This window comes from Marmota flaviventris, chromosome 3 (assembly GCF_047511675.1).
Source record: "Marmota flaviventris isolate mMarFla1 chromosome 3, mMarFla1.hap1, whole genome shotgun sequence".
Classification (NCBI taxonomy): domain Eukaryota; kingdom Metazoa; phylum Chordata; class Mammalia; order Rodentia; family Sciuridae; genus Marmota; species Marmota flaviventris.
The window spans coordinates 174258826-174285408 of NC_092500.1; the positions used below are offsets into that span (position 1 = coordinate 174258826).

The window sequence follows — 26583 nt, forward strand, 5'->3', positions numbered from 1 at the left end:
TACATAGGCGCCTGTGTATGTGGGGTGGGAAGAGAGGCATGTTAGATTATGAATTCACCTTACTTCGTTTTCTACATAGCGCTGAACTATTTTCTGGACCCTTCAAAAGTTTGTCATTTGGCTAGGTCAGAAGCCACTTCCAATTCTTAGCTTAAAACATCACAGCCTCTTTGGTGGGTGATCCATAGCTTGGCAGGTTGAGCTGGGCTCAGATGAATGGTTCCTCTGGTCTCATCTGGTGCGTGAACCTGTTAGGGCTGCCGTGGCAAAGCCTCTCAGGCTGGGCAGCTTAAACAGCACAAATTCATTTGTTCTCCGTCCTAGAAGCTGGAAGTCTGACATTGGGGCATCAGCAGGGTCAATTTGGCCTATAGATGGCGGTCTTTTCCCTGTGTCTTCATAAGGTGGTCTCTCCTCTGTGTGTGTGTGCGTGTGTCCAAACCTCCTTTTCATTTAGGGACACCAGCCATATTGGACCAGGGCCCACTTTAAAGACTGCCTTTTACCTTAACTGCCACTGTAAAGACTATGCAAACGTGGGTACACTCTAAGGCACTGGGGTTAGGACTTCAGCATACACATTTAGGGCACGATTCAGCCCACAACACCGGCTTGCTCCTGCATCTGTAGCAGCCTGACCGCAGCTGGGTGCTGGCCCGTACCCAAGGCAACGTGAATTGTGGAGTCACGGGCCTCTGTCATTGTGGGCTTTCCCAGGATTGTTCTCACAGTAGCATCCAGAGTCCCAATAGAACAGGCAGTAGCACGCACGGTGTCTCCAGGTCCAGGTTGGCAATGGCACCTTCGTTGCCTTTATTGATCAAAGCAAGTCCGCAGGCCAACTTAGACTCCAGAATGGGAGAAACGGAGGCCACCTGTGGATGGGGACACTGCAAGGTCACACTACAGAAAACCCACTCCAGGAAGGGGTGTATGGTGGTACACTGTGTGGGTCCTCTTTGTGGCCCATCTTGCAAATGACCACAAAGAGCACCCAGGGTCCTTCTGCCCTGGGCATGGCTTGTGTTGTGTGAGGACCTTAACTTAGCTCAATGTGCCTTTGAAGACCCCAAACCTGCCTTAGAGGAAGAGGGTTCTCTGGAAAAAAAAAAAAAACCATTCTAGTCAAGGCTGCTCTCTTTGTTGAAAAATAAAATGCACAATGAATCATCAAGGGCAAGATCAGAATTTCCTGGACTACTTTATACTTTGCCATTTATATTGTATTGGCTATTACTTAGAGAGGAGGAGATCTAAAGCATTTTCTCTGCAAAAGACCCCTGAGGGTCCCAAAGCAGACCTTGCCCCTTGCTATTGACCTGGGTACTGCTCCAGGTGCCATGTCTCCATGCAGAGGGTGGCAAGACCAAGGAGGAGGGAGGGAGGGCCCTGCACACCCCCATGATCTCCTCCCCATGGCCACCCAAATAAGAATGAGATTACACTAGAAAAACAGTTAGCAGAACAAGGACACCTTCAAAACCATCCCCCAACGCCTTCCGACCTCACCACCCTGTCTGTCTAAATGCTTCCTCCGGGAACATTTTAGAATCACCGACCTTTACCCATGCCTCTGATCTGAATCTCGCCTAAAAGGGCTACCAGATTTTCCTCTGCATCTTCCACGTGCTTCTGCCTCCCCTTCACCCTCCCCCCATGCCTTAACCCCACTGACCAGGAAGGGTCATCCCCACTCCCTCACTTGACTTCAAGCGAGCCCCTTTCTCCTAATGAGGGCTTTCTCTGGGCTCCTGGAATATTCATTGCAACAGGGTCATTCCGTCCTAACAGGTAGAGGCCAGGAGAGGGAGAATGCTGTCTCACGGCTATTGCCCAGGGGACAGGATTTCTGCACTAACCATCCCACATCCATGAGCCACCGCTGCCTTCACCCCACAAAGATGCACTCAGTGCTTCCTCTGGGCCAGGGGTGAATGAATCAAATGAAGTCCCTCCTCTCAGATGCTTGCTGGTTAGTGGAGGAAGACTGATTATGAAAACAAATAAACAAATTAGATGATACAAAGCCATGAAGAAAGAGAGGGCAGGCTGAGGGCAGGCCGAAGGTGCAGGAGGTGGGTGTGGGCTGCCCACAGAGCCCCCAGGTCAGGATCAGAACGTCCCAGGCTGTGTCTTCCTGGAGTCCTCTCCCTACTCCATGCACATCACCTGCAGGACCTGGGGAAAGCCGCTCAGATGCTGGACACAGCATGCGAGGCAGACAAAGGGGGGTCCCGCTTATTAATGACACCATCCCCAAAGAACGTGCCCTTCTGTTCTGCTGGTGTCTGCCCAGCCCCAGGAGGAGGTAGGGGAAGCAAGGAAAATGATTCCTGCCACGCTGTCAAGTGCAGCTCTTCTAATGTCTAAAGACTTTCTTTATCACCCCACGACACGGGGAAGCACCTGCTGTGAAACGCCACAGTTTTCTGGAGATGCCTGGCTGCACACCGGGCTCTGCTTCTGCTGGCAGAGCAAACGTCTCTCTGAATCTCAGTGAGCAAGTAAGGTCCAGCCCACTCCAGGGCTTGCAGGCAGGGCCTGTTGAGATCATGTTTCCTAAGCATTTGTAAGTTACCCAAGATTTTCAAGTACAAAGGATTATTTTAATAAAATTAAAATTCATTTACCTGGACATGGTGACACTCACCTATAATCCCAACTACTGTAATCCCAACAGAGGCTGAGGCAGAAGGATCACAAATTCAAGGCCAGCCTGGGCAACTTGGCAAGACCGTCTCAAAGTAAAATAAAAGGGCTGAGGACATAGTTCAGTGATGGAGCGCCCCAGAGTTTCATCCCCAGTACCAAAAAATAAAACGCAGTTCTTTCCACACTGATTTGTTTTCCAAATATGTTTATAAACAGGTTTTTCCACTTCTCCCTTTAGACGGCCTCAGACGGATTGGAACACATGATGCAATGGCGCCACCTACCGGACATCTGCCTGCACTGCGTGGCTTTCGTGTTTTGGAGACACCCATCGTGCAGTGCGAATGCGCCTGTACCCTGTCTACACACTCCACCTGCCCTTGCAAACTGACCACGGTTCTGGTGTGGAGGAGGTTGGACGAGACAAAGGGAGGATTTCTTCCAATAGCTTGGAGTGGGGATGAGAAGAGTCCTGGCAGATAGCACAGGCTCCCTCCCCTAGCACCCACGGAGATTCTCTGGAAGCCTCGGCCCAGAATGTTTCCCTCACGTGTCATCTGAGGGTCAGCAGCAGCAGTATGAGAAACAACTGCCCTCTCGTCCAAGTCCAGGCCCTCAAGGATTGCTACAAACTACCAAGGGCTACAGGATTCTTTGCACTCTTGGTAAGGAGCATAAAGTCTAATAACCTACACCTGGAAATTTATCTTTTAAAACATATTCCAACAGAAAAGGGAGGGGAGGACTACGTCCAAAAAAATGGTTATTGTAGCAGTATTGGCATTACAAAAAAAAAAAAAAAAAGAAACAAACGAACAAACAAGTACATGTTCAACTATAGGGTAAAGAATCAGGGCACGTTGGGCTCGGGGTGCAGCTCAGTAGTAGAGCGCTAGCGACGAGGGTTCCATTCCCAACACAGTGCTCACAAAAAAATCACTGCACCTCAACACAGCCGAATACAAAGCCTAGGCCAATAAGAATCAGATCAAACTATGTGACTGTGAGCCTGATTCACTGAGTTGAAAAAGCAGAATATTAACCTCAAGGCACATTTTTATTCCAATAATGTAAAAAGAAAAGCATGATCAAAGACTCCAAGGCGTGTATCTGAAGTTAAAATGACAACTACCCTAACTGTGGAGCACCGCGTCTGGCTTTGAAGCAGACCCTTCGACTTTTCCTCAGGATGGCTCTAGACTCCCACCCAGCACGGGGGCCACCTCGTGCTCTAGACGAACCCTGGAGTATCATCCAAGTTCATGATTTTAATCTAACTAAAGCAATAATGTGATTACATTGCGCTTTGCATTTCTCAAAATATTAATGATTTGAGCATTATTTCAATTCTCTTTGGTTTTGGATTATGTTTTCTTTAGTAAATTGGGCCTTTTCAGGTTTTTCTTTTCTATGAATTACCTCTTCCCATTTCTCCAATAAATTGCTTATTGCAATTTTTATCAGGATTAGTACCACATTGTACTGGTCAAAGCAAATCCAAGACCAGCCAGATTCAGGAATTAAGAAGTAGCTCCACTCCTTGGCTGGGAGGTGCACAGAAAGAGGGGAGAAGCAGAGGGGTGGACAGGGGTGGGGACTTACACCCTAGAAACATCCATTTCTCTAGCTTCCAAGAGATTTCCACAAGACACCGCCACCTTCTCTCCCTGCCCACTTGCTTAACCTCACGGCTGTGATTTGGGATGGGAGTCACTGTAACCAGAATCCTCGGCTGAAAGCCCTGGCCCCAGGGGTCCCAATAGACCAGCTCAGCCACCAGCCCCAACATGCCAAGGAGACAGCAATGATGAGGAACAGGATCAGTGACCAAAGATCTATCTTCAAGGGGCTGGAGGTGTTGCAGAAAAGGGGAACAAAGGCCCAGACTGGGGGCTTGCCTGGCTGCAGGGCTCCCACAGCCTGTGGAGTGGGTGGTCCTGGCCAGGGACTGGTCAGGCTGATCCTTGTCTGGGGACTGGCTCATGAAGCTCTGGGCAGGTCACAGTGGCTTGAGGGGGACATGGTTCCCATGTGAGAAGGCAGGTTTTGGGGGGCAGGAAGCAGCCTCAGTGTCCTCGTGGGGTAACTGCTCCCACTTAGGGAGCCACTGCTTGGAAGTAATTTTGGCTCCTGGACCAGGCCTATTGTTCCTGTAATCCAAGGTGACTGCAGAAGAAAGTGGCTCAGGGAAAAAAGCTGAGTCAAGGGCAGTCACAGAGGGAAGTTGGAGGTGGTTAGGTAGCAACTCAGCCCTTTCTCTGTGACTTTTTTTCTGCTTCTCTTTCCAAAACCCTTCCATTTGCTTCAAGGCCAAAGACAATGATCTTAGCTCTCACTCAAACTGCTGCTGTCCCAAGGCAAAGCCTCACCATCCAGCTTTTAAATCATTAGATTTCTTAACATAGGAAATGTAGGACACATGTGTGTTCCTCCAGTCATACCTAGGATTTGGAGAGAAAATTTTTCTAAAATTGAAATGCTGACAGAGGTACACACGCGGATCTCTCACCAACCAAGAAGAGCCTTTATTCCTCATCCTAATTTCTGTACGTGATTTCAACTTTATATTCATATTCTAGTGCATGACAGTACTGCTTCCACGCGCATGCGGCCACATAGTCCCTTTGAGAGGAAAACTGGAAAGGGGTTGAGAGTGAATATAAGGTGGGAGGTAGGCAAGAGCGAACAGGGCAATGAGGTTTTGAGAGAAGAGAAACTGAAGGACGGAAGGGGAGAGCTTCTGTGAGCAGAGGCTGGGAAGGACTTGGAGGTGAGATGCCACGGAACGCGCCCTGCGTTTTTCTGGCCACATAATTGTAAGATTTCAAAGATCCAATTAACGATTCTAATTCAGTTCCTTCCCGCCCCTCTCCCGGACTTGCTTTCAGCAGCACCCCAGGGCCAGGACCCACGAAAAGAGCACTTCTCCTTACGTCCAGATCAAGGGGCCAGACCTAAACGGGACTTCCCCACTGGGAATCTGTCCTTCCTCCCTCCTTCCCTCCCTCCCCTGCTAGCAACTTGGCATAAACCAGAACCAGCCCCCATGCGCCCAACTGCTCTGGCCGAAATGCCTCCCGCAGTCGGGCCTCAGGCCGGAAACCTCCCCGACTAGGGGCGTCTGACAGGGGAAGGGGCGGGCGCAGGCGGCTGGGCAGGCTGGAGGATGCACGCGGGGCTCCTGGGGCTCTCCGCCCTGCTGCAGGCGGCGGAGCAGAGCGCGCGTGAGTGCAGCGCAGCCCGCGGCTGGCGCCGGCGGGTGCTCCCTCCGCCACCCTCACCCCACCCCCGCCCGCTGGGGCAGCCTGCAGAGCGCTGCGCGCGGGTGCTTGCATGCTGGCTCTCCTCCCAGCTTGCGGAGCACGCCCGCCAATCCTTAGTGGGCGCTCAGGGTTGCAAGAGCCCTCGCGGATGCCTAACCCCCCGCCGGTGCTCGAGAGCGCTCAGGAATGCACGATCCCCCGGCGGTTGCATGAATTTCCACCCCTCCCCCCACCCATGCATGACCCCTTCCGCGGATCCAGGGGTCGCCCACGGATGGGGGATTCCCCCGCCGGAAAAGGCGGACTGGCATCCCGCCCTCCCTCCAGAATTCTTATTCCACGCGCTTGGCAAAGTGCTGTGGTGCGAGATGCGCCCCGCCTCTCCCCATCGCCCCGGCCGGCCTGAAGCGAGGAGGCCGCTCGGGAGCCGAGGGCTTGGGGGACCCAGGGCCTGAAGGACAGTGGTTCCCACTGGGGTTTGGGGTGGGGCAGACGAGACTGCCGGGGAACCCAACCGCCGAGTGAAGGCAAAGCAAAACCGCCATACTTTTCGCGCCCTTCGCGTTTGAACGTGTAACTCTTTCGGTGCCGGAGAGGAGTGTCTCCGCCCACTTCCGCCACGCCTCCGGTTCTCAGACTTCCGAGCCCGCCTCTGGGGAGCGGGACGGTGGCCTTAGGGAGGCTCCAGGATCGAGAAGGTTCCGCGCCCGCTACCATCACGCACGCCTTCGGGACCCGCCGGGCGCTGACTCGAAATTTTCTCTCTGATCTGCGCCGCGGTTCCTCTCCGGTCCCCGGGCGCACCCGCTGCGCTTTCTCCAAGTGGCGCTGGAGGAGCCGGGGTGGGGTCCTACCCAAGCACTCCCAATTCCTGCCCTGCGGCAGGGGAGGGCTAAAACCGGACGGGCAGGCCCTGGTTGGCGGTGTGTGGCGGGACGCGCAGGCGGTTAGACCGCTGGACAGAGCCCAGGGCCCAGACGCCTCTGCTGGGGCTGCACGACTCCCAGCTGTTCCTCCGGGCAGTGCATTTGCCACCGAAATTCATGGCTTGTGCTCATAGACCCACTTGAAACTTTAATACTGTAAAATCCAAGTAACAGTGATTTAAAAGAGTTACTGGGCATCCCCGTGTCCACCAGCGCTGCTGCCTCCATTACCAGCCTCATAGGATCCTCAGCCGCGGTGGGGAGGTGCTGACGTTTGCACTGACCGTGAGGGCCCCACTGCACAGGTGGAGGAGGCTGCTGGGAGGATAAAGGCCAGCAGGTGGGCAGCAGTGCAGGGTGACTGAGGACCCTGTGGGGAGGGGAGTGCTGGTCCTCTGCACCTTGTCCCAGAGAGGAGGCGGCACACTTAGAGCACATCCTAGCTGCCAGGTACTTGGTACACGTGGCTCCTTGTAACAGAGGGAGATGCCCCAGAGAGCCCTGTCACCTTTCTGCCTGCCCCTGTTGCCAGCCAGCTCTGCCAGCTCCCAGGCAGGGTTCTAGCAGAGTCTTGCTGGCGGTGGGGACACCGTGTTGATTGGTTAGCTTGCTTGGTTTTGTCTTTTAATGAGATGGAGTGTCAGAGTGTATAGACAAGAGGCTGAGGAAAGCAAGTTCATTGTCCTCACAGGTACCAGAGGCAGGAGGCCACAGAGGGCCCCTGAGGAAGTACAGTGGTCAGGCGGCAGAAGACAGCAGCCACGGTAGAGAGGCCAGGTTGGGGCCTCCTAGACAAGGACCAAGCACAGCGGGGACAGTCTAGGACAGGCTAACATGGATGATTTGTGTGTGTGTTGGGCTCTTTTGACCCCTGGAGGCCTGACTCCTGGCACTGAGACGACTAAGGCAGAGCAGTGCTGTCTCCTGGGGTGGGGGCCAGACAGAGGAGGGTGGCTCTGGGTTGGGCAGTCTGCATGTCACAGGCATGCTCTTGGAGGTGCCCTGTGCTACCTCTAAGAGAAGCAGTCTCTTCCCACCCAAGAGACTTTGTAAGATTTCAGAGCATTATAACATCCAGAAAACTTGAAAATACTTACAGCCCAGTTACCCAGTCCAGCCCTATCCTTCCATAACCCCTCTGGTTTTTCTCGTCCCTCCAGGCCTCTGTACTGTGGTTTACTACTTCACCACAGGACAGCTTCTCTGGGGATGGCTGGCGTTTTCTGTCCTCCTGCCTGGCTTCCTGGTCCAGAGCCTGAGCTATCTGTGGTTCCGAGAAGATGGGCATCTGGGACGTAGCCTGTTGGTGATGCTGCACCTCCTGCAGCTGGGCGTCTGGAAGCGGTAAGAACAGCCAGCCTCCTTCCACCTCCAGAGCCTGACCAGGTGCAAGAAGGGACTCCTCTGACCTCTGTCCATATGTTCTGTCCTTAAGGTCCTGGAAGTTCAGGATCACACCTCTGCTTGAGACTGACATCCCCTCATCCAGCATCTCTAACACCAGGGCCCCCTCCTAGATGCATCTGTAACCTTTAGAAAGCTTTTTCTTCTCTTCAGCCAAATTCTGTCTTCATGTTGTGTCCATCCTTTGGTCAACCTTTGGAGCCACGTAAAGCTGCTCATGGCAGCTCTGTTTGAACACCTATTATCTTAGTCCAGGAAGGTGACATAGTTGAGTTAGCCACAGGCTAGACAGTGAACACCCCCATACCTTCACACCCCACAGCAGCATCTGTTCAAGCTTTTGTGAAAGGAAGAAGTCATCTGGGAGCCAGAACCAGTGTTTTTGCCACAGAAAAGCTGCCAGAGATGTATCTAGTGCTGTGGGCTTACCTGTGGTCCACAGGCCACCTCTGAGGCAAGGTGTGGCTTCTCCCCGGAGCACCTGGAAACAGGGAGTTGTCAGAGAGATGTGGCAGTGAGTTTGCACAAATGTGCACTTCAGCTCTCAGCAGCCTCAGGCCCACCTCATCTAGAGCCTTCTTCAGAGGTGGGGATGCAAGAGGCCCAGGGCATGTCCAGATTCTTGGTACTGGTATTTGACAGTGGACTCCATCCTCTTTTCTTCCCCTGGGCTCTCAGAACCTCCATAAGCACACTGATATTCTGGTATATACTGAAAATTAGCATGGGTAAGTGAAGAGAGATGCAAAAATTAGGAGCTAGGAAAGACAACTACTCACGTGTATCTGATCATTATAAAGAAGTGAAGGTAACCAAAGAAATTTACACATAATTTAAAAGAACACAAAAAAATTTTAAAAGGGGGGGTTGAGCGAATAAAAAGAAACAATAAAAGCCAGAAAAGGGGGCAAAATATTAGAACATGATCAAGCCAGAGTGGGCAGTTTGTATAACAAGCCACAAATTTGGTTCTAACTTCATGACAGTATAAGCATAAGAAACTACCCAGCTTACAAGTTTTCTGAGATTACAAATTAGCCAAAACACAGAAATCTACTTCCTTAGTAGGGAGATTTGAAAATAGAAATAAGAATCTTTTCCTTATTCTGAAGCTAGCACTTTCAGCTCTCACAAAGAAAACATGGTAAAAGTAGTCTTTTAAAGCAAATCGTTTTTTTTAAATCACAGTTTGGTAAGCCACCTGTAGGGGGAGCCAAAACAGTGGTATTTTGCACAATCCTGAGTTGGATCCCAGTGGCCCACAGGAAGTGATTCCATAAGGAAATGCAGAGGAGCCTTCAAAAACAGAACAATCAATAAAACACAACCAACTTGAGGAAAGTTGCTTATAAAAATTCAGGGCTTTAAAACAAAATTGCTGAATTTTTTTAACACAAAATGATACAAACTATATTCATGTTAAATCTGACTGTTCAAACCTGACATTAGTAGCAGCTTGTTTAAACAAAGAGCTACTTTTTTTCTATTTGGGCTTTTTGTGTCCCTTCTACTACTATATGTCACCAAGATCTTTTAAACAATTTTTAAAGCCTGTCAATTCAATTGAAACTCAGTGTAAGCTGGTAGAAGAGTCCCTAGCTAATCTCCTCAGCATGCATTCTGTGTTAGCACATTTAGAAGTTAAAAGTACTTTAAAAGAAAGAGGCAAATTTTAAGGGCGTGTAAGATAAGCTCAGTGTAGATGGGTGGAGACTGAATACTTAAAAAGTACGTAAAACACAGCTCTAGTCAAAACCTTGAGCTGCAGGCTGACAGGGCCAATATCCCCAGGAATGTTACACTGGAGAAAAAAATCACTTATTCTCCACGTCTTGGGCCCAAGATAGACTACTCTAGTTGTAGTGGACACATTTTCATGCTTACTTGTTATTTAGGAAAGACTAGATTGCTGAGAAACTGAATTCTAAAGACAAGTTAGGCTGATGGGTTGTGTTTCCAAGCCCCTGTGTGGAGCCTGTGTTCCTAATGCGACCAGGACCCTGGACCGTCATCCACAGGGCTCGGCACGCTTGGTGGGTGACTGTTCATGGTTAGTGACTTGTGTGAGTGCAGTCTCTGAGGCTGAGTTGGGAACAGAGCTGAGAGAAGGATGTCGGCAGAGCCCCAAGAGTCAGACTTGCCCTCCGCACAGAAGGCAGAGCACTGTCCCTACACCCGCTGAGGTCCAGTCCTGGCGCCTCTGCAGGTTCTCACATCGTGGGAGGGGAGGCGACTCTGACCCAGGAAGCCGCAGTGTTGCTGCAAAGGCACGGCAGCTGCCAGAAACTTCTGTCTGGGGAGTAGACGTCCGTAGTCAGTATAAGAGGGTGTTCTCTAGAGCAGGGAAAGTACCAGGGTAGAGGGACCTTGGTCGTAGCCTAAGGAGCTTGCAGTTGGAAGCCCTGGGAGAACTGACCACCGTGGCAGGCTGGGCCTGGAAGAGCTGCCCTAGCAACAGTCGGCCGAGGCTCTCAGAACCCAGGCCAGAGCAGGTGGGGGCCTGGGTGTGCTGTGGCCAGGACAGATAGGTTGAATCTCAGGACCAGGTAGCCAGATCTCTGCACCTTCCATATCACCCCAGCTTTCCCCAGGGCCCCCAGTGACCTACTGTCACAAAACCTGGGTGGCTGCCCTCCCTCAGGCCATCCGCATCCTGGAGGGAAGCAGCCTCAGCACACCCGGGAACCTTTCACCATCTGCCCCACCCTCTGTTCCACCAGACTCTTGACAGTTCCCAGACACGGACCCTTCCCACTGCGCCCACATACTCCTTTAGGTTCCCTCCCACCTCAGCTGCCCAACCAGGCCTTGCCATCCTCCCCCCAGAGAGCCCTCCTAGACCTCCTGACCCCCTGCCCAGGACTCGGACTCCACCTCCACCCTCACTGCTCATTTTGATGGTTTCTTCCTCAATCCTTTCACGTGTGTTTTCTTTCCAAAACTGAATCATAAGCTTCTAGTGAACATGGTTCATTTTTCTGGTTATATTTTTTGGGGTTTCATATGTTTTTTCTTAACATTAAGTTTGTGTCAGAATCAGAGCTTCAAAGACTCAGTAAGAAATCAGTTCACTCCAGGATTCCAAATTATGAAAAAGGAAAACTGTTTTCCCTAAGCATCTTCCCTAGGCCCTCAGCACTGTAAGTAAAACCCTTTCAAAGGGGACCCCCCACCTTCTGCTTGGACATAGCAGAGCTGGCCAAAGATCAGAGTCTGCCTGTCTGGCAGAGTCTCAGGAGATGCTTGGGAAGCCTTCCCCCGTGGACTTCCAGGGACATTGGCTCTGGCCCAGGGGTTGCTCCACTGTGTCTCTGAACTTGGACAAGACAAGGAGGTTCTGCTCCTAAATGGAGCTGTAGGCACCACTGCCCACACAGCAGGCAAGTGGCCACCTCCCTTGTTGCTGCTGTGCATAGAAACCTCATCACCAATGGAAACTCCAAGTCCACTGAACCTCCAAGTGTGACCAGGGAGTGGCATGGTTGTTATATATTCCGTGTGGCCCTTTGGGCAGTTTAGCAGGTGCCCCACACCACATTATAGACAGCTTTCAGAAGATGAGAATATGAGGAAAAGGCTTCTGGGATGGATTTATGGGAAACAGAATGAGAAAAGAGCATTCTAAGTCCTTTCACTGGTGTTTGACCCTCTTCCAGACCCTAGGAAGGTTACCCAGGTGGGCTGAGCTGAAGTGTCCTTGGGGTCCTGCGCAGCCCGGTGCGACAGACATGTGAGGGGGCTCATCCCTTCTGCTGTTTTCTGTGTCCCCCAGGCTGCTAGCAGCTGTCCATCTGCCTCCAGCTGCCTCTGGTTCCCCATTTGCCTCAGCCTGGTTTCCACGCTCCACCTTGACCACATGCCTTCCCTTTCTCATCTTGCCACCTGACAGCCTGACTCTCCTCCATCCACGTGTGTGTGTGTGTGTGTGTGTGTGTGTGTGTGTGTGTGCAAGCACGTGAGCATGTGTGCATGTGTGCGGCTTCTCTTTCTCATCCTGGCCCCTAAGCATGAACAGCCCCCCAGCTTCTTGGGTGTCTTAATTTTAGGGCACAAGGTTCTTGTGTGTCACAGTTTTAGGGCACACAAAGCTCTGCACTCCATGAGTGTGAGGATGAGGGTTTTCTCATCTCTCTGGGCTCTAAAGAGATGAGCACACACAGCACCTTGGAGCAGGCAGCTGCTGAAGGAATTGATTCCCATCCCAAGAGGCTCTGGGGCAGGGGAGTCAGTTGGAGTTGCCTTCAAACCTTGCCAGCCTATCCGTCTGGGTTTCCTTGCCCTGTGGCAGCTCTGCTCAGAGAGACCCTCCTGCACTGGGTCCTGGCTCCTCACCTGCCTTCCCCCACCCCTCCCAGATGTGGGGAGTCTGTGGCACATAGGCTGGGCCTGGCTGAGCACCAGAACTCAGGGCACACCCATTGGAACTGACATCTCCAGCTTGGAGTCAGCCCAGTGACAGCCTAACTGATGACTTTGGGTGACATTGATGAGTACCTAGGGTATTTCCCAGAATGCTACCTGTCTCTGAATGAAAGAGGCTGTCCTATTGAGTCCTGCCACAGCCTGGTTCCATGTCACCATGCCCCTTGCTCTTCTTTAGGCACTGGGACACTACATCAATTGCTCTGTCAAAGGCAGAGGAGGCTCCCCACTGGGGACAGCTGTGGCTGCAGGAGGCTGACCTGTCAGCGCTCCGGCTCCTGGAGGCCCTGCTGCAGACGGGGCCCCACCTGCTGCTCCAGACATATGTTTTTCTAGCCTCAGACTTCACAGATGTTGTGCCAGGTGAGTACCTCTTGCTGCAGAGCTCAGACTGTCAACTTCCCAAGGGGGACATGAACATGTGACTGGTTGGCAAAACCCTCCCATCTGAGACTTCCCCTGCCTGGGAGAATGAGGGCATCCTGTGCTCACTAGCCCATAGGGGACTACATTTGGCTTTGCTTGGGGCAATGCATTCTCAGTGAGCTGGCTCTCCTCGGGGGTTAGGCTGTAAGATCAGACCAGAAGATAGAAATTGTGCACTTAAGATGACCCTGAAAATACCCCAGGAAGAACTGGTTCTCAGCGAGATTAATGCTCCGTCTTCCCTGTGTCCTTAGTCTCTAGAATAACTCCTAATGCAGCCAGAGCTGACTCCAGAGCCTCATGGAAACCACAACTCAGATCCCAGCCGATGCACATTTCCATCTCCTGCATCCACAATCTCTCCTTCCCTCCCTCCCTCCCTCCCTCCCTCCCTTTCTCCTTCCTTCCCTCCCTTTCTCCTTCCTTCCCTCCTTCCCTCACCCACCTCCTCCCTCCCCCTCCTGTCCATAAACCAAATGCTCAGAAGACAGGACTGTATCATTCTTCCATGCATCTTCATCGAAGGGCCTGATGCCATTTATGTTCTGATTATAGTTTTTTTTATTAAATCTCCTTCACATGATCCAGTGATCGAGCAGCAAAACACCTGGGAAGGAACCACATTCATCATCTTCCAGGATCTGCTTTGTTCTAAACAGAACTTAGACCAGAGGATTTGGACCTGGGGCTGGGAAGTCTTTATGTTGTTATGTTTCCGCCTTCAAGGGGCTTGGTCAGTGGTGTCCCCTGTAGAGCTGGGTTTTAATGAGAGGTTATATGTCCCATTAAAGCAATGAACCTTCAACAGTGGCTGTTTGGAGCCTGTGGGGAATGTTCTGTCTGTTTGCTTCCCTTTCAGGAGTCAGTGCCCTGCTCTCCTGGTCCTCACTGTCCTGGGCCCTGGTGTCCTACACCCACTTCCTGGGTGTCCTGAAGCCAGGCCACCGCGTCATGCCATGGGCTGCCCTCTTCTGCCAGCAGCTCTGGCGGATGGGCATGCTGGGGACCCGCGTCCTGAGTCTGGCTCTGTTCTGCAGAGCTTACCGCGTTTGGGTCCTGGTGGTTGGAGGTAAGCAGATCTCACGCTCTGGTCATCTACTGCTGTGTAACACCGCACCGCAGAGCAGTATGTCTTAGAAATACTGTTGATGATCATGAGCCCCAGGTCTGGGGCTGGCTTGGCTGGGCCGGTGGCTCCTGCTTAGGGGTCGCCTGTGGTTGCAGCAGGAGAGCAGGCATCTGGGTTCACAGGGAGGCTGGAGCGGGCTGCGTGCACACATGGCCTTGCTCTTCCACAAAGTAGCCTGGACTCACCCTTGGCAGCTAGAATTCCAAGACAGGAAGTGGGACCTGCCAGTCCTCTTAAAAGCTAGGCCTAGAACTGGCTCAGTATTGCTTCCGCTGGGCTCTGCTGGTCCGAGCAGCCACAGGCAGCCCAGATCCCCCTGCGTGGAGACGCAGACCCCAGCTCCCAGAGGGCCGTGGAGTGGGAAGGAGGGCATGCAGCTCGCTCTGGAGAGACCTCGCCATAGCTTACATATCCCAGCCTCGAAAGTCCTAGGGACCCCCAGGGCATAGACACCATTCTACATCACAGACTAAAATCTTTCCCTAGAAAAACTGCCATTCAAACAGGAGGGAGGTCTGGGGTCCCATTGCCCTGACCCAGTTCAAAAATATACAAGTTATGAGAAGCTGCTTATAGTCTCTGAAAGTGCTCTGACATTGTCTCTGTCTGAAACGAGACAGCTCTTCAGAACCCCAGCCCTCTGTCCAGGGCACACAGAGATGCACAGTGATGACAGGGAGTCTCTCTGGCCTTGCACACTCCTGAATGGGGTCTGTGTGTCTCTGCCAAGGACAGCAGTCTCCTCTGGTCATCAGTGAATACACTCTGCAAGAAAGAACAGTGTACTCTTGTTTTAAGGGAACTGGAGACATTGAGAGGTATTTGGCCCTTGGGCCCAGAACAAACATTTGATACAGTTATTGGGGGGGGTGGGGGAACTTGCTCCAAAAGAGAAATTAACGATGTTTTTATTCATCCTTTTAAAAACTCGGCTTTAACTCTAGAAGGATATTACTCATCTTAAAATATAGGCATAAAAACTATAGCTGGACCACATAGAATCCTTCCCTGTGGGTATGGAGGGTTTTGGCTCATGTAGTAACAATTTTAAAATAGTAGAGTCGATTTTGTAACTGCCTCCTTAAAAACTTTCTGGAACCCAAAAGGCAGGGGTACGTAACATCTGACATGTGCCATTGAGGGCAGCAGCTCGTCTTTGTTCCCGAGTCTCCAGACTAGGCCAAGTGCCCTTTAGGAGGCTCGAGAGGTGATAGGTGCAGAGCTGGACTGGCCGGTTTGCCGCTCCTCCACTCTCTTCTGGATTCTGGTGTCTGTTCTTGGATGCTGGGGCAAGTGCAGCCCAAGCAGAGAGGGAGGGTTCCAGGCCATGCTTCTGTGTTCTTGCCCCCTCCCCCACCTCCCCCCTGGACCCTGACCACCACCGCTCACCTCTCCCCAGGTGCCCACTGGCTGGTGATGACGTTCTGGCTTGTAGCCCAGCAGAGTGACATCATCGACAGCACCTGCCACTGGCGACTCTTCAACCTGCTGGCGGGGGCCGTGTACATCCTCTGCTACCTCGACTTCTGGGACAGCCCTTCCAGAAGGAGGATGGCCAGCTTCTACTCGGCAAGTGCGATGGGGGCGCTCTTTCATCCCGGCTCTCCCAGAATGTGTGTGGCCTGTAGTGTGTGTGTGTGTCTGTGTGCACAGGAGCGTGAGTGTGCACACAGCTATGAAAGAAGGACTGGCATGGTTTACAGGAAAATTCTAAAAGGAATTAGTCTTGAATGGAGTCGACGGGCTGTGAAAATACTGAGCCGACGTCCAGGTGCCACCAGAGCATCACTGTGGCAAAGGCGTGTTTGGTGTGTTCTCTGCTGTCTGCTGAGGGTCCCTGCAGGTCCTCGTCCCACAAAACGGCCTTGGTCATCACCTCAGTCTTTACCAGGTGTTTATCACCGAGTTCCAGATGCGGTCCTACCTAGGGTGACAATCTCAAAGGTGGCCTGATGTCAGTCTTCAGGTTGCTTCTATTCCAGAAGAAATTTCTACCCATTTTTTAAAAGAATTCATATTAGTAAGTTCACATGATAGTGAGGCAGAATGTGGGCAAGGCAGGAGAGAAAAACCTGGAGGACCTAGCAGCATGGCTTCCCATTGGTGGCCAGAAGGTGAAGGTTGAGCTGCACTGTGAAGAGCAGAGACAATATGGCCCAGGGGGCAGGCCCCAGGTTTCGAAGGCTAACGAGTGACGGAACCCCAGCCCTGCTGGTCACGACCCAGAACTCAGATCCTCGCAGCCTTTTCCACCTGTCCCTCAGTGTTCCTGTGACAAGCAAGACCCATCTACTTTCCAAGGGCCTTATGAAGAGCAAACAACAGGTAGCATAAGTAGCTTGGCACAAAGTGACCGATAAATGGAGGCGAGACGCGTGACAGACGTCACAAGCCTTAGCAGGCAAACTCCAGGGGGGGTACACATTCAAAAGGAAATACGGTTAAAAAAGATGGTGAGACACCAACAGAGCCGGTAACAACTATAAGGAAAATACAGATGATGACCACCCAGCTTCCCAAGGGGGCCTCAGACCTCCAGGAGCCTGAGCCAACTGGGTCCTGGTGAGGGAGTTGGGGCCCTCCCAGAAACTGAGGCAGCACCAAGACCCCCTCTTCAAACCCCAGTTCTTGCAATTGAGTCAGAAAGATTGCAGACATGTCACCCAGAGTAACAAGAATGTTTAATGAAGGAATAGGAAAGCAGAAGGGGACACTCTCAAGGGAGAGGGTGGGTCCTCTCAGGGAAGACAGGGACTGTGTGCCTCTCCTGAACTCCAGTTTTATTGGGGATCCCAGAGACGTTTCCAGAAAGTCCTGCCCAGGTCCACCTCTTGACTTTCGACTGACAGCAGGACGGTATCAGACTTTCAGGCCTTCCCTGTCATGGCAACTCTAGGTCACCTTGGCTCATGCTGACCAGCTCTAGTTGAATTCTTAACCACACACAGATCGATTTTCTGGTTAGGAAGAACTTTCCTTATCTCCCAGAGTTCTGGGATCTGGTCACAAAAATCTTCCGGGCTCCTCCCATCAGTATTCTCCTGGGCCTGCATTTCCCCTGCAGTGAACAACAGGTAGTCTGCTGAGGAAGGTGACGTATCCTGTCCACTGAGGAAAAGAATGCATATGGGCGTCAGCACGGAGGGGGGGTGGTTACAGAATTACTCTTACCTTGTGATCCCCCATCCTCATCTGTCCCCTAACAGCCATGAGGCCCCAGGGGCCATATCTACAGGGCCTTTGAGCCTCTGCACTCCACTGTCCCCCTATTCATTTACTTCTCAGGTGTCCCTCAGGCAAGGATGGTGATGGCTCCGCTCCTGGAAGCCCATGTCCCACCCCTAAGCCCCTGGAGAGGGAGGCCCAGGTCAGGCCCAGATATCGTAAGGGCCACAGGCAGAGGATCACAGCACTGAGGTGGAAGGCGCCCAGAGGACCAGTCTGCCTTCCACCAGACTTGTGGACCAACCAGACATCTGTCAGGAGTCAGAGTGAAAGACTGCAGGTTTTCACAGGGGCTGCTGAGACCCCGCCCACAACAGCTCCTGAGAGTTTTCAACCCTTGACTTATTTGAGTTTCCTGGATTAAGATGAAGCCAGTGAATCACCAGGGCGAATCTTTGGAAGACTTTCTGAGCATGTCAGTGCTATAACTCAGTTTCCTATGTCTTACGGTCAGCAGTAAAGTGTACAGATGGTCCCAACTTCTATTATTTGATTTGCAGTGCAGCAGAGCTGCACCCATGCTGACATTCTGTCACTTTTAATGCACTATTAAGTTACGTGAGACAGTCCACTCTTCCCTGTAAGCGGGCTTGGCGCTACCTGACTTTGCCCAAGTGGGGAAGGTCAGTGTTCTAGGCACACTTGGCAGTCTGGGCTGTACTAGGGTATTTGGGAGGTGAGGTACCTCAGACTTATTTCCAACTTAGCAACATTCGATTTACAGTGGGTTTATTGGGTGGTAACCCCATGGTAAATCAAGGACCATCTGTATAATCTTGAATTATGTGCTGTTAATTTACATATTTCAATAAAAATTTACTTTTTATATTTAAAAATTAGAAACAAGTTGACAGGCCAGGCCAGCCTGGAGGCAGGTGCCTTTGGGAGAGCCCACCAGCCACCGGTTTCCAGCCAGGGAGATCCCCTCCCCCAGTGCCACTGCGTGGTGCAAAACAAATTAACCCTTAAAGGTGCTCCTGTTTACAGGAAATCTCTAGAGTTGTTATGAAAGTCTGTGACTCTAGCTTACTGGAGCTCGGTGACACCCTGAGCTCTGCACATGGCTTTCATTATCGCGTTACCATATGAGTCCCTGCCTACACCCAGCCTGGGCGGGAGACAGAGGTGGGAATAAGAGCAGCCCAGCCCGACTGCCCTAGGGAGCCCCCACGGCCGCTCCAGTGTTTGTGACTCTGACATTTTAATGAGCAATGCTAGGAGGCTCTCCCTTGCAGAGAGGTTGCCCTTGAGGATGAGGGTTCTGCTTCTAGGGGCCATTCGGCCTGGGCACCCTGGAGACAGCAAGGAAGAGCTGCAGATCCAGGAAGGGCGCAGTGGCTCTGCCTTGTTCTGACAGGTGCTGGCTCTGCCTTGGTCCCACAGGTAATGCTGCTGGAAGACATCATTCTTTTGGTGCTGGCCACTGACTTCCTCCAGGGGGCCTCATGGAGCAGCCTGTGGACCATAGCTGGGGTCTTGTCTGGATTTCTGATAGGTAAGACCCACCGTGGCTGCCTTCTCAACTTGGTTGTCTTGTTTTTACGTTGGACTCAGAGGACAGGAAACTGAGTTCAGAGGTGGTGGGCTAGGGACTGAGGACAGAGCCATTGTGCTGTGGCTGGAGGCCATGCTCCAGGGCCAGAGAAACTGAGATCAGCCCTGTTGTCCTGTCTTGACTGCTGGGAACTCAGGTGAGGCTGGGCCCAGCCCCTTGTAGCCAAAATGCCTCCTGTGCCAGCCCCTCTCCAGGCTCCCATGGGGTTCAGGCGATTTCCCTCTCCTCCCTGTCCTGGCCACACCATCCACAGCAGAACAGGGAGCTCCTGCTGGCCACACAGGCACTCTGGTGTCTGTCACATCTGCCACTGGTTGGAGAGAGTTTGCACAGAGGTCTCTAGGAGACTCCACGAGACCAGCAGTTGCTAAGTGGTCTAGCTGCGTCCACCCCAGCTCCATCATGGGCATCAGCAGTATCAGTCAGGCTTAGTGAGTGGACAACCTGATGTCACTGCTGTGTCCACGTGTTGACCTTGCCTCCCTGATAGGGGTGAGCTCAGCAGGGGCTTCATCCCTGTACTTGAAGGATGATGCCAGCCTGCCCCCCACCGCCGCCCTGCCAGCCGCTCTTGAGCCTGTGGTGGATTGTCCAGGATGGCCACCACACGTGGCAGTGGCCCCTGCCCAGGATCCCCCACTGTTCACTACAAGCCTTGGTCCTGAGGTCCTGCCTGTGCCCCCCATTCCTGCTCACCTGGTCCTGAGGTCCTGCCATGCCCCATCCCTTCCTCTGCCCACTTGTACTCTGAAGGAGGCACATGGAGGCAACAAGACCACCTGACACCTGGGCCCTCCCCAGAGAGGTGGGCAGCAGGGACCTAGGGCCTTTTTCTTGCTCACAGCTCTGGGGGTGGGCTGGCCTACGAGAGCAGCCGTGACGGGGAAAGAGCAACCTTGACACAAAGCCTTTGAGGTGAGAGACCATTCACAGCACAGAGGAGATTCCCAATACGTGAGCCCCAACCACCTGGGCCTTAAGTCTGCCTCCTCTTCCTCAGAGTCCCGAGTCCTGGCTTGGCAGAGTGGGCGGCTGAGCCAATGCTTCTTCTTCAGATGAACTTTTATTTTCAGATAGTTGTAGTTTTAATCATGCAGAGAGTTCCTGTACCCATCACCCAGTTTCTACCCTGCAAGACTATATCACAGTCTCACAACCAGGACAGAATGTGACATAGCCCAGACAGGAAGACCCTCCCACACCAAAGACCCCCTATAAGCTCGGGGTGGGAAGACACAGGCAGAGCTCAGCCAGAGTGGGCCTGCCCGTCCCTCTCCGCTGAAGGCAGAGCGTGAGCAGGCCTGGCTCACGAGGGGCCTCAGGAATCCTCAGCAGGAAGAGATACAAAAAAATGAAAAGGAAAGGAATTTTGTGAGCCAGTTGTTAAATGCAGGCATTATTGAGAATTAACTATATCATGTCTATACTTACAATCAAATACACTATATCAAAACTGATATCACTAAATATAAAACAAAATGGAAAGGAAGAAGGTAGGAAAGGAGGGGAGGGAGATTTGTAGGCCAAAGAGCTAGAGCTCAGGCTGAGAGTAGACAGTCCCAGCTCACGTTTAGCCCCCACCACCTTTCCTTCTTTATTGAGCACCTCCTGCCTGCCAGCCTGGGACTACGACCCAAAACCAGCAAATGGCATGGCCCTTGAAGAGACTTTTCACTGGATCTGTGTGCTAAGGACTTCTGTGACCCCACAGCTTGGTTCGTCTTGGGTCATTCATTGTAAAAGGTGACACTGGGTCCCTCTCAGCAATGTGAGAGTCTGAAGCAGTGTGCAGAAGTTGTGATCAGGGCCTGCTGCAGAGGCCACACCGAGCATGTAGGGATTCTGCCCTTTTTGTCCCTGGTTCGAGCCCTGAGCAGTGGCCCTTGGCCTGAGAGACAGAGGGTCTGGGGCAGAGTCCTGGGGCCCCTTGCAGCTGTCACGCTGGCGTGTCCTGGCGCCCTCAGACTCTTCTCCCCAGCACTTCCTCCCGTTTCCTGCGGTTGATAAGGAGCGCCCTGCCCAGCGCTCCTCCAGTGCCGCAGGAAGCTGGGCGCTGTGTGGGAGGCTTACTGGAACGCTCTGTTAAAGAGATTACCCAGCAGTCAACACTCCTGATCAAAATATACGAAAAAGGCAACAATGTGACCAAGATGTTTGCACACAGAGGAAGCCCGGCTGCTGTTCCTGGAAATTCCTTGATGTGTCTGTTCAGGAGCAGGACGGCCTGGGCTGCAGCCCTCCGCCAGCACCAGAGCGCTGTGGCCCCTCCACCCAGGGTGTTGACTGAGAGCTCTTCTAGGCATGTTGCACACTCACACACGTGTGCCCACTCCCACATGCTACACATCCCCGTGCTACACACCCACTACACACATGTACACACATATTCTCACACACAACCCGAGCACTCAGTGGGAGTGTGCTTGAGAGGGAAGACCCAGAATCGGCAGGAGTCAAGCTCTCTTGTTCCAGTTGAAGACGAGCTGCAAATTCTAGAAGCTGCAAACTCCCCCAGAACATGCATTTCTCAGGCTCCAAATAGTCTCACTTTGGATCCCACTGATATTGCTCTACTCAAAATGGCTGGAACCGCAAACCACGAGGCGGCTGCAGGACTTCCAAGAACTTGACCTGGTACTCTCTTTCTGTCTTTTCAGGCAGTGTGTCGCTGGTTATTTATTACAGCCTGCTACACCCCAAATCCACAGACATCTGGCCAGGCTTCGTGAGGACATGCAGAGGCCCTGCCAGCAGGGACAGCGCAGAGCAGGAGGCCCCACCCCGGACCACGGCTCCAGCAGCCGGAAGGCCTGAGAGCGCAGAGTCCTGCCACGGAGAAAGCTGGGTGCTGGCCAGTGTGGAGAAGGCCCCCAGCCCAGAGCAGGGCCCTCCAGGGACAGAGATGGGGGACCCAGGCTCCAGGGAGGGGTCCCTCCTGAGCCGCCACCACTGGCTGCTGGTGAAACTTGCCCTAAAAACAGGAAATGTGCCCAAGATCAACGCAGCCCTGGGAGAGGACAGTTCTGGCTGCCCTTGTCCCCCCACATGGGGGTCCAGTCAACACTGCAGTCTGCAGGGGCAGACCCTATGTACCCAGAAAGCCCACCTGTCATCCCCCCATGATGCTTCAACCCTAGAGAAAGGCTCCAAGTTTGAAGGGACCCCAAAAGCAGAGGTGGACGCCTTGGAAACCTCGAGTTACATCTCTTTTGCCAGTGATCATCAGGACAGTGTGCCCACCCAGAAGCCATCAGCCACACGCGGGGAGGACAACCCAAAGGAGAGAGCCAGGGCTGCCCCCAGGGAGCAGGGGAGGACTGCAGGGGGGCAGCTGAGAGGAAGCGAGGGACAGGAGAGCACAACATTGTACTTCAGTGCCACCACGGAAGTGGCCATGTCCTCACACCAAGAGGGCAGCCCCATGAGCCTGCTGATGGCCCGCTCCAGGAGGATGCCGGGAGAGAGCAGCCCTGCCCAGCCTCCCTTGCCCCAGCCCGGTGCCAAGTCCTTCCCCCTCACTGTGGCCAACATCAGCCCCATCCTAGGCGCAGGCCCGTGCAGACACTTCCGCCCCAGCCCAGGCCTCCCTGGACCAGCCCCGGGTGGCTCCGAGTGTGGGGAGTGGCAGGAGCCGGCAGAGGCTCTGAGCCATCCTGCTGTAGTTGGCACCCCGAGGCTGTGGCCACAGATGAGCCTGAGATCCGCTGAAGAGCCCCGCCTCACATCCACCCCCAAGTCCGAGCCCATCCAGAGGGACTGCAGCTGCCCGGACAGGATGAAGCACGAGGCAAGCTTTTACATCTGACCACAGTCACAGTGAGACAACAGGTCACAAATGGGGCCAGCCACCGGGTGCCATGATGAGAGAAACCACCTCCAACGTCTTCGTCCTTGGACGGGCTTTTCCTCCTCTGGCTCGCCATCTGCCCACCTGAAAAATGAGGGAGCAGGACTGGATGCCCCCTGTACCTCCCGCAAGAACGTCTCCTATGGCGCCTGCACAGGGGACATCCTAGCACAGTGTACCCAGGTGAAGAGGCTCCCAGACTGCTCACCTCCTCCAGTGAGCTGAATGGTCCCCATTTCCCATCTTGGTGGCACTAGGAAACAAAGGTAAAACTCAGTTCTGTTTTACCCTGGGTTCTTTTGTAACTAACTTTTCCTGACACTGAGTGCTTATTCATATTTTTATTAAACGTATTCCAACTGCATTATTTCTTGGAGTCACACAGCTAGACAATGCAAACTCTGGAAGCAGACAAGAACTACAGTGCCTGGAGTCAACAGAACTGAACCCGCAAACGCCGTTCTGAGATTTCCTCCGCTCTTTGGCAGAGTCTGGATGGTATTTTTCAGTGAAATCCCAGCTCTCCTTCCCGCAGGCCAGCCGGCCAGCAGTTCTTTGTCTGCTTTTGATAACTGCCATTCTGACTGGTGTGAGATGAAACCTGAGAGTAAGGTTTTCCTTGATCTCCAAACACTGCTTCCTCCTCCATTCCACGTGAGACTCAAGTGCACCCAGCGAGGGCCGCCAGCGCGCCCTCGTGACAGTTTCTTCCTCACTCCTCTCTATAGGCTGTCCCTGTGGGTAGGAATTTCCATCGTTTTTCTACGCCTTCCTTCATCGCTGGCTAAGGAAATCCAATCATAAACCCTCTAGAGAAAGGACACAGGGAGGGCTGTGTGCTGTTAGGGTGGGGAGTTTCTCCTCTCCAAGTGTCTCTGGGTCCAGGGACAGCATCAGAGCCCCAAAGAGGACAAGAAGCCAGCCTCGCTTAGGCCAAGACCACACAAACATCAGCAGTGAGCTCACAGGCATCCTCGTCACCAGCCATGGAAGCCAATCAGACACTTCAATGCCACAGTAAACATTAACTATGGGGAGTTTTAAAAGAATGAGTAAGTCATAGTGACAGTCACTGTGCCTCACATCACCCATTTTTTTTCCTCCTCTGCCTAGGTTCTCACCAGCTGAGTGAGAAGAACATGGGCCCCTCAATTCCTCCCATTCATCCTCTGATTCTCAATTCCAGCACGCCTTTAATTTTTTTGAGTTCTAATTAGTTATACATGATAGTAGAAAGCTCTTCAATTCTTTGTACACAAATGGAGAATTTTTCACTTCTCTGGTCATACATGGAGTAACATCATTCGTGTAGTCATGCATGTACCTAGAGAATGATGTTCGTCTCATTCCACCATCTTTCCTACCCCTTGCCCCCTCCCCATTGCCCCGTCCAAAGTTCCTCCACTTATCTCATGCACACCCCCCCCCATTATGGATTAGCATCCACTTATTGGAGAAAACATTCAGCCTTTAGTTTTTTGGGGATTGGCTTATTTCACTTAGCATGATGTTCTCCAGCTCCATCCATTTACCTGCAAATTCCTTGATTTTATTCTTTTAATGCTGAGTAATATTCCATTGTGGATATGTATCACAGTTTCTTTATTCATTCATCTATTGAAGGGCGTCTAGGTTGATTCCACAGTGTAGCTATTGTGAATTGTGCTGCTATAAACATTGATGTGGCTGTGTCCCTGTAGTATGCCGTTTTTAAGTCCTTTGGGGATAAACCCAGGAGTGGCATAGCTGGGTCAAATGGTGGTTCCATTCCAAGTTTTCTAAGGAATCTCCATACTGCTTTCCAGATTGGTTGCACCAATTTGCAGTCCCACCAGCAGTGTCTGAGTGTGCCTTTTCCTCCCACATCCTCACCAACAATTATTGTTGCTCATATTCTTGATAACTGTCATTCTGACTGGCATGAGGTGAAACCTTAGAGTAGTTTTGATTTGCATTTCTCTAATTACTAGAGATGTTGAACATTTTTTTCATATATTTGTTGAAAAAGACCTAGTAATTAGACCAGATAATATGCCTAATAGAAGAAAAACTAGCCCCAAATCTTCTTTATGTTGGATTAGGCCCTGACTTCCTTAACAAGACTCCTAAAGCACAAGAAATAAAATCAAGAATCAATCAATGGAATGGATTCAAATTAAAAAGTTTGTTCTCAGGGAAAAAAAACAACCAATGAGGTGAAGAGAGAGGCAAATTTTTGCCACATGCATGTCAGGTAGAGTATTAATCTCCAGGATATAAAAAGAACTCAAAAAACTTAACACCAAAAAAATAAACAACCCAATCAGTACATGGGCCAAGGAACTGAACAGACGCTTCTTATAAACAAATCCAGCCCGACTTTAGGGAGCCTTGTCCTGCTGGCCTCCTCCACCTCACCTCTCCCTGGCTGCCTCCTGTCCTCTGCCCTCCACTGACCTCTCCCAGGCTGGACACCCATCCCCACTTGGAGCTCTGGGTCTTCAAAGCCAGCACAGAGCCTGTGACATTCCAGGAAAAATTAGCAAAATGGGGAGACTTTAGTCAGGGCTTGCAGCTCTGCTCCCCATGGTAAAAGGCATTGTGGCACAGGGAAAGTGGGCCTCAGACCGGCCACTGGAGATGGCACTGTGCCGTCCCTCAGAATGTCGGCGAGGCCTCTTCTGTCTCCTCAGGCTCCCTCTCCCGTCCCAGATCACAGCCCAAGCCACAGGCCCCCCAAAGAGCCAGCAGCAGGTCTTCTCTGTGTGCACCTGAGCCTGAACGTTAGCTAGTCCTGTCCCAGGGTGGGAGCTGATCTGAGGTGGACAGGCTGCCCTGGTCCACAGGTAAGTGCAACACCTGAGAGTAAGAGGCGGCCATGACCCTTCTTAGAAGCCGAGGTCACGAGAGCCCGTCCAGCTCCCCAGAGGTGATGTCAAACCCGCACACTCTGGATGGGATGTCGCTCTTCTCTGCCTCACAGCTCCTGCCACATGGTCATCGCTCCTCCCGACAGTGGGCCCCTCACTGCCGCCTGCTCCTTTTCCTTACCAGGTGAGCTGCTGGGAGGAAAGGTCCACCTGGTGCTGAGGCCTCTGCTGGACTCATCCTCCACCCCCACCTCTGGTCCCCGCTGGCTTCTCCTTCCCTTACAGCCGCCATGCTGACTGTCCACTGCCCCCCCCCCAGTGCCCCTCAACACTGCTCTGCTGCAGCTTTGCCCAGACTCCGTGGCCACCATCTGCTTAGACCTGGAGGAGGGCAGAGTCGCTCCTGGGCACGGGAACCTGGCTCGCTGCTCTGCTGGGCTGCCGCCTCAGGAGGGGCTCGTCACCCAGGTCTCTGACATGGGGTTTGCTCCCAGGGCACTTATCTGCGGCTACAACCACCTGGCCTCTTTAATTTTTTTGAGCCTATCTCTGTTTAGTCAGTTTTTGTGCCTCTGTGACTAAGAGACCCGAAAAGAGCGATTTAGAGGAGGAAACGCTTACTTGGGGGCTCAGGGTTCAGAGCTCTCAGTCCATAGACAGCCAGCTCCATTCTCGGGGCTCAAGGACATCGTGGCAAAACAGTGTGGCAGAGGGAAGCGGCAATGATCAGGAAGCAGAGACTCTGTGCCCCCAGATACAAATATATACCCCAAGGCCACGCCCCTAATGCCCCACCCCCTCCAGCCACACCCCACCTGCCTCCAGTCAGCACCCAGTTAATCCCACCAGGGACTAACTCACTGATTGGGTTAAGGCCCTCATTAC

The 26583-nt window shown here is 52.5% G+C and overlaps 1 protein-coding gene across 1 annotated transcript; it reads left to right on the top strand.

Moving 5' to 3' along the window:
• Positions 1-5818: 5818 nt before the first annotated feature.
• On the top strand, positions 5819-22807 carry Xkr5 (XK related 5). Its single transcript, XM_027922081.2, has 7 exons — positions 5819-5876; positions 8002-8185; positions 12846-13030; positions 13953-14162; positions 15622-15791; positions 18831-18942; positions 21660-22807. The coding sequence occupies exons 1-7, from the start codon at positions 5819-5821 to the stop codon at positions 22805-22807; spliced, it is 2067 nt and encodes a 688-aa protein (XP_027777882.2).
• Positions 22808-26583: the final 3776 nt, after the last annotated feature.

Excerpts from the sequence above, each read along its gene's own strand:
- Xkr5 (XM_027922081.2), top strand. The coding sequence starts at position 5,819 with ATGCACGCGGGGCTCCTGGGGCTCTCCGCCCTGCTGCAGGCGGCGGAG. Across the intron at positions 5,877-8,001 it reads GGCGGCGGAGCAGAGCGCGC|GCCTCTGTACTGTGGTTTAC; the intron begins GTGAGTGCAGCG and ends TCGTCCCTCCAG. Across the intron at positions 15,792-18,830 it reads GGATGGCCAGCTTCTACTCG|GTAATGCTGCTGGAAGACAT; the intron begins GCAAGTGCGATG and ends TTGGTCCCACAG.